The 8,153-nt window shown below is 39.2% G+C and overlaps 1 protein-coding gene across 1 annotated transcript; it reads left to right on the top strand.

Moving 5' to 3' along the window:
* The first annotated feature begins 3,529 nt into the window (after positions 1 to 3,529).
* LOC589653 (heat shock 70 kDa protein IV-like) lies at positions 3,530 to 6,691 on the top strand. Its single transcript, XM_030978046.1, has 2 exons — positions 3,530 to 4,510; positions 5,028 to 6,691. The coding sequence occupies exons 1-2, from the start codon at positions 4,320 to 4,322 to the stop codon at positions 6,535 to 6,537; spliced, it is 1,701 nt and encodes a 566-aa protein (XP_030833906.1). The 5' UTR covers positions 3,530 to 4,319; the 3' UTR covers positions 6,538 to 6,691.
* The last annotated feature ends 1,462 nt before the right edge of the window (positions 6,692 to 8,153 follow it).

Genomic DNA, 8,153 nt, shown 5'->3' with positions numbered 1-8,153 from the left:
ACTTAATAGAAAAATTTGTCTGTAAGATTTTGTTCCAGAAGTCTACCGCCCTAGATGGTTTTTGGATTAATTTTATGAGTTCCGTTTATATTATTTTCACAGTAATAGAGTGTATTGATAATTCAAAACTATTCAAGTTCAAATCAGAGTATATCACTGATTTACGTTTGTAATCGTTAAAATCATAATACTTGTTCACCATATTTTATGATTCGCCTCCATCTTTGTTGTATTGCGGTTCTTATTTTGGCATATTCACTCAACCATCTACCATCATAATAGATAAGTTTATCTTTCAATTCTTTGACTGTCAAAAATCTATTTCCTATCACTATATCCCCTAAAAATAATATACCCGATTTTATCCAATCATTGTATACAACAATGCTTTTCCTTTAAATTTGATATCACAATTTAACCAAATAATTTATTTTGTAACACTTCCATAGGTGTGGTGTATATCTTTTACATAATTAACTCGCTTTACATTAAACCATGTACAAAGTAATGTATTTTCCCTCTTTAAGAAGTCACATATTTTGGTAAACATTTACAATTCATAATGATATCAATCCCTCCCAATTTTTCAATCCAATACTAAAAAAAAATTATCCATCCCCTTTCTTTTCTTGGCATTCTTTAAAACTTAAGAAGCTAAACAACCATTTTATTCGTAACGACATAAATTGTGTACACATGTCAACCATATTCATGCCTCCATTTTGAAGAGTATTTATCATGTTTTCCTTTTTCACTTTTGCTCTATTACCCCATAAAAAATTATAAAACAACTTTGCATACGCTTTTATCCATTCCATATGGCACGATAAAACTTGAGCTGTATAAATCAATTTTGAAATAACAAGGCTTTTTAAGATAATTACTTTCCCTTAAAATATTGTTGTATTTTAATGAATCTTTCTTGAGACCAATTCATATTCATACTCAAAGATTTATTCTTACTGAAGTATATACCCAGAGATTTAACAAAAGTATCACACCAACTTATATTCTTTATTGTCTCTGAAGGAGAAGTTTTGCCCAACCATATAGCTTTAGTTTTATTCGTATTTAAATGTATTCCCGATACCCTTTCAAAATTTTCATTCACTTTTATTACCTTCCTTCCAGATTTAACGTCTTGTACAAAAATTGTCATATCATCAGCCAGTTGAGCTACCTTAATTTCTGTTTTGTGTCTTCCGATAGTAATACCTTTAATATTTACATTCTGTCTTATTCTGTTGCTTAAAACTTCGACACTCAGGATAAAAAGTAGGGCAGACAGGGGACAATCTTCATTAATAATATCTGCTAACACATTTCGTAATCTTTTGGTCAAAACCATCGCTAATATCTTGTAGTCTATATTTAAAAGAGTTATTGGTCTCCAATTTTCAAGTTCCTGTTTATCTCCATCACCTTTAAACAATAAAATAATAACGCCTTTCCTTTTGAATAACTTAAATGTCCTTTCTCAAAAGCCTCGTTCAAACTATAAAGAACCACATCATTTACTTCTGACCAAAATTCTTAATAAAATTCTACACTTAAACCGTCGAACCCTGGTACTTTATTAGGTTTCATACTTGTTATCGCTTCAGTAATCTCTTTCATTGTAACGAGCCCTTCGCATGCATCTGCTTCGTGTCTATTCAGACGTGGTATTTCTACTTCTGTCATGTACAGTATGAATCTTTTAATTCTTCATTACACTCATTTGACCTATAGAGTCTTGAGTAAAACTTCTCAATAAATTTTAAGATTTTGTCCTTGTCGTACTCCAACTTTCCACCAATCCTTAAACAAGAGTTGGATCGTTTTGCACCGTTTCTTGTTTCTAAACCTAAAAAATATTTGGAATTACTTTCCCCTTCTTCAAACAGAGTTACCCTTGCTCTAACTCTAGCACCATCACATAAATATTTGTAATATGCATTTAACTCCATTTTTACACTGGTCAACTCTTCTTCTTGTTCTTTTCTTCCGTTGCATACTTGATCGTGCAATCTTTCAACTAACTCAAATAAAACTTTCCTTTCATTTAATTTCGTTTTTTTTTTGCAAACATAATAGTATAATCACGAATCTTTGATTTACACATGTCCCACACAAACTGCGAATTGGTGTCAGACTCTGTCCTATGTTCAAATGTCACATTCCGGATAACATTTCTAACACCCATTTTATATTCCTCATTCTTTAACAAGGAGTTGTTTTCGAGGGGGGGGGGGGGGGGGGGGGGGGGGGGGGGGTGGGGGGGGGGGTTAAATTTGAAGATCACGCCGAAAATTTCGCAACCACTCAGCCAGCCGCTGAATAAGCGGCGGGGGGGGGGGGGGGGGGGGGGGGGTTAAGAGGACATTTTGTTTGTGTGTGTCTCAAAAATTGAAAATTTGGCCGATCGATATTTCGTTTCGTTTGGGGGGGGGGGGGGGGTAATGTCAATTTTTTGGGTCACTCATTACCACAATTTTTGTTATTTTTTGTTATTTGTTATTTTAAAAAAATTCCAAAGGGGGGGGGGGGGGGAATAAGTCCAAAATACACCCATTAAAAAAGTTAAAGGGGACACTTTTTTTTTTTTGGTCTCGAAATTTGAAAATTTGACATTTTGCTCCGTTGGGGGGGGGGGTGTAAGGTCATCTTTCTTAGGTCAGCCATGGGGGTAATTTTTTTTTTTTAATTTTTTTTTTAATAATAAAAAAAAAAAAAAAAAAATCCAAAGGGGGGGGGGGGGTTAGGGATTTTTTAGGGGGTTTACACACATAAAAATACCAAAGGGGGGTTTAACCCCCAAACCCCCCCCCCCCCCCTGCGTACGCGCCTGACCCCTGCTATGCTTCGTCCCAAACGAGTGAAAAGTTTTACCTCCCCATTCTTTATAAAAAAAAAAATTGTATTCTGTCAAAAATGTTTCCTGTAATAAAATTACATTTGACTTTTGTCTAACAAGAAATTGAAACAACATATTTCTTTTTTTGCTTATTTCTTAGCCCTCTCACATTCAGAGAAAAGAGATTTAAACAATTAACACCTTGAGTTTGATCATTGATATAATATCCCAAAGTTTTTATATATTGATTTGTAACCTTCGTTTCTTCGATTTTCTATCGTGTCTTTCTGTGTCTTTTCTTGTTGTAACTCTTGACTTTCGCTTTTCTTCTCATGAGTATTATAGTTACCTGAACTATTTTTTGTTTGAACCCTTTCTTCTCCTTTTTCTTTCTTGTCGATATTTTTGTTCCTTATCTTTGTCGCTCTCCGCATTTTCTAATCGGTGGTCCCCCTGGGAAAAAAACGTGTAAAAACACATTCATTTTACCTATTTTGGAGACCCCCCCCCCCCCTGGCGCTCAAGGGGGGGGGGTGCGATTTTTTAAATTTCGAGGACCAACAAAATAGTGCTAACTATGTGCTCACGAGTTTACAATTCGATTAGACTACCTTCTTGAGAAAGTACTTTTTGTGTAATGCGGATGATGTTCAACATCTTTTGGGTTAATAAAATAGTACTCCTTATGTTACTGTTGTTGATGTCGACGGTTGTTTGATATATTATGCTGTGTTTTTCTTTCTTCCTTTACTCCTTCTACTACAAGGATCCCGACGTGGAGGATTTGGGCATGCGCTATACTCTCTCTATATTATATACCTTACGCTCTACTGTATATCACAGAAATGGGAACATCCTAATTGTTTTTATTTTTCCTGTCTCAATCGAGAATATTCTAGTATATCGGAAGTGACGTGTTTACAATGAAAACAGCACACGGTTGGAAATCCGCTCAAACGAACAATGATATATCGGATGAATTCAATCATAGACCACTATACAACACACAGTCTCCTTTTACACATCAATTACTACATGTAGTCTAGCCAAGGGACAATGATATATGCCTATTCAGCTCGCTATATCAAATAAAATTATAAACGCTGTGAATTTTGTCAGTAATTTTCAGACGCAGAACACATTGGTCACACATGAGGTCTATACTTTTCTATATACGATTGACAGTACGTCGATGTGTTAGTTCATAACGTCATACACACGAAGGCCTGCAGACAAATAGATGACACACGTTTTGCAAATTTGAAAAATCGTCGCTTCCGACGCTTCGTCAAAGTTTACTTCAAGCTTCGACTATCAAACTGTTCAGAACAAACGATTCTGCAAATTATCATGAAGTAGAAATATATCGGGGTATTTAGCCCATACATCACTTCCAAATTGATTGCGGTAGGTAGCGCTTATTTTGGACATCCTCAAAGTTGATATTTTAGGAACCAGATAGCTCGAGATAAAATAAAATACAATGGCTTCAGGAAAATCACCAGTGATCGGGATTGATTTGGGGACAACATGTTCCTGTGTAGGAGTCTTCCAGAATGGGACGGTGGAGATCATTCCCAATGACTATGGAAACCGGACCACACCCAGTTGCGTTGCTTTCAATACAGACAGGGAGATACTGATTGGAGAGGAGGCCAAGAATCAGATGTCAAAGTAAGTGGTTTGAGATTTAGTGCACGTTTGATCCTTGATCCACCCATGAGGAGGGGGAGGGGGTAATATCCTCACTAACGAACTTACAGAAAATTCCATGAACATTTCGCTCATGCTTTGAAGTTAGGAATTCAGTTGATATAGGAAAAGGACCGAAGAGCAATTGTGACAGGAGCACGAGTCGTAAATCCGTGAGTCACTATCTATTTTGAGCACTTTCCATATTGATATTTCGCCCCTTCCCCTCAATCATCCTGGATCTGCCCCTGTAATACAGTAGTAAACCTAACCTCAAACAAACTGCTATCCAAGCCCTGCCTATAAATCTTGGGCAAAGCAGAGCCCAGATAATTGTTGCCAGAGCAAATGCCGTAGCACCCCTAAATTGCAAAAGAAGCACATTGTTTTCCAAACTACAAAAATTGTGATATGCCCAAAGTAATACCAGAACATGGTATGGTGGCCTAGCTGCCTATGTGATAGGTAATTCTATTTTCCTGTTTCTGTATCTGTTCAGGAATCCCAAGAATACAATCTTCGATGCCAAGCGTCTGATTGGGCGACAATTCAATGACGAGGTTGTACAGTCAGGCATGAAACACTGGCCCTTCACCGTCATCAACACTGACGGCAAGCCGATGCTGCAGGTAGAGCACATTGGTGTAACCAAGACACTGTCTCCAGAAGAGGTCAGCTCCATGGTTCTGACGAAGCTGAAGGAGACAGCAGAAGCCTACATTGGCGAGAAGGTCACCGATACCGTCATCACTGTTCCTACTTACTTCAACGATGCCCAGCGACAGGCGACCAAGGAGGCAGGGGTGATCGCTGGCCTTAACGTCCTCAGGATCATCAACGAGCCCACCGCTGCCGCCCTCGCCTACGGTCTCGATGAGAAGTCTGACGGCCGTGAACTGCATGTTCTTGTTTTCGATCTCGATAGAAGTGAATTCGACGTCTCACTCCTTGTCATTGAAGATGGGATATTCGAGGTACTGACGACGGCTGGAGACGCACATTTCGGCGGAGAGGACTTCGATAGCAGACTCGTCAACCATCTCGTTGAGGAATTCAAGAGCAGGAACAAGATAGACTTGATGACTAACTGCAAAGCACTACACCGCCTTCGTAAAGCAGTGGAACGTGCATCAAGCAGCACTCATTGCTGTATCGAAGTTGACTCTCTTTTCGAAGGCCTTGACTTCTACACTAGCATTAGCAGAACAAAATTCGATGAACTGTGTTCAGATCTCTTTGAAAAGTGTTTGCAGCCGGTCCAAAGAGTAATGCTGAATGCCAAGATCGATAAGAAGAGGATAGATACAGTAATCCTTGTTGGCGGATCGACACGGATCCCGAAGATCCAGAAGCTTCTTCAAGAATTCCTGGACGGAAAGGAATTCAACATGTCCATAAACCCTGAAGAAGTTGTAGCCCACGGAGCCGCATTGCACGCAGTTACTGTGTCCGAGATACAAGTTTTTGCCTGTTTCCATGTTGCTCCTCTGTCTCTTGGTATCGAGACAGCGGCTGGCTCGATGACAAGTATCATTGATAGGAACACCATGGTGCCAACCAGAGTATCCCAGAGATTCACTACCTACTCGGACAACCAACTAGGCGTCTCTATACAGGTGTTTGAAGGAGAGCGGGCTATGGTCAAGGACAACAATCGCCTCGGCCAGTTTGAGTTGTCCGGGATACCACCTGCTCCTCATGGCGTCCCCAAGATCGAAGTCACTTTCGACATTAACGCCAATGACATATTGACCGTCACTGCTAAGGATTTGATCACGGGCTGCAGCAATGGAATCACCATCTCCAATGATAAGAGACTGTCCAAAGACGACATCGAACGCATGATGAAGGATGCTGAACGATTCCAAGCCGAGGATGATGCCCAGCGCGAAGGCATCGCCGCCAAGAATTTTCTAGAGGTTGACACCCTCAACCTCAATACCGCCGTCAGTGACTCCTCTACAGAGAAATGGCTGGGCTCTGATACATTGTGTGAAAGCCCCTCTTAATACAGATTAGGATAAAGGAAAATCACGATTTATACTAAGTATTTAACTTGTAAATAGAAACTGACTCTTATCGTTTATTGTTCGTAAATATCCCTGTTACAGTGACTATAATTATCTTTGCTATAATTATTCATATTTAGTAACAAGGTAAAAAGAAATCGGTATCAATAATTGGTATAATAGGCATAAAGATGACAAGAACATCTTCATCGTGTATGTTACACTGATATTTAACAAAAACGACAAGAAACAAAGCAATTTACCTCCCAAAACTACCTACTAGCGTGTATGTTTCCTTGATCCTCTATTTATAATCTTTTTTACTATTGTATAATGGAAATGAATATTCTCACTTAAGTCGTAAAAGACCACTCCAGTGGCGCCCCCCCCCCCTATTGGCGGCGCAAAAAAAGGGAGGAAAAGAGGAAGAAAAGAAGAGAAAAAAGGAAAGGAGAAGAGAAGAAAAAAAGGAGAAGAGAAAAGAAAGGAGAAGAGAAGAGAAAGGAGAAGAGAAAAGAAAAGAGAAGAGAAAAGAAAGAAGAGAAAAGAAACAGAGAGAAAGAGAAAAAGGAGAAAAGAAAATGAAGAAAGCCTTTTTTAAACTTAAAAAACAGCCCCTGTGTTACAAAGGTCATCACTCTATAGTCTTTAGTGAGAAATTTGAAAAGGGCACAATATTTTGGATAATACTCAAAGGTCAAATTTTAAATTAACGATAGGGCCGCTTCACAACTCTTATTTTGCCCTTCATTTGGATTCAGCTCATACCAACTCGCTTGGGCTTGTATTTGAACTCATGTTGGTAGTAATCATGGACTGGGGCAGCAATCCTTGGCCCGATAGGGAGACATGTCCCCATGGGTGTCGATCCTTACGTAATACCTATTGTTCAGGGGGGATGAATGAATAGATCACCCCCCCCCCCTGAACAATAGGTATCAATGACAGATCGACACCCATGCATGTCCCCCAGGAAATTAAGAAATATAAATAAAGCGGAAAGAACGTACATATTGTCCTTATAGGGATTTTCTAGAATGCATAATTTCAACATTGCAAAATCTCGCTTGGTCGCTACGCCCCGGCCCTCGCCCGATAACACAAAACTATGATATGACGCTATCACAATGATTGTTTAATTTCCCCTTAAAGCAGGCGCGTAGACAGGGGCGGTAGGGGCAGTAAGAGGACAGGACGAAAAAGGAGCAGACAAAGAAACATTTTTGAAAATTCTGACAAGTCGAGAACGGTACAACGAATCGTCTTCTTTCTCTAATAATTTAATGAAATGTCAAGCGCGGGAGGTGGAGGATTGAATTCACACAAGGATTAAGAGTCGTGAATGGTACCGTACAACGAATCGTCTTCTCTCTCGAATAATTTAATGAAACGTTAAGCTTCCACGCAAAGCGCTGGAGGGGGCAACTGAATTCAGACAAGGATTTAGAGTCGAGAATGGAACAACGAATCATCTTCTTTCTATAATAATTTTTATTAAACTATGAACTATTAAGAGTCGAGAATGAAACAACGAATCATCTTCTTTCTCTAAGAATTTCATTAAACTATGAATGGGTCAAAGCTTCCGCGCTTCGCGCGGGAGGGGGAAACTGAAT

The sequence above is a fragment of the Strongylocentrotus purpuratus genome, unplaced genomic scaffold (assembly GCF_000002235.5).
Source record: "Strongylocentrotus purpuratus isolate Spur 01 unplaced genomic scaffold, Spur_5.0 spur5_scaffold_1, whole genome shotgun sequence".
NCBI classification, from domain to species: Eukaryota; Metazoa; Echinodermata; class Echinoidea; order Camarodonta; family Strongylocentrotidae; genus Strongylocentrotus; species Strongylocentrotus purpuratus.
The sequence above is the reverse complement of the archived record's forward strand: the minus strand, read 5'-3'. Positions and strand labels throughout refer to the sequence as shown.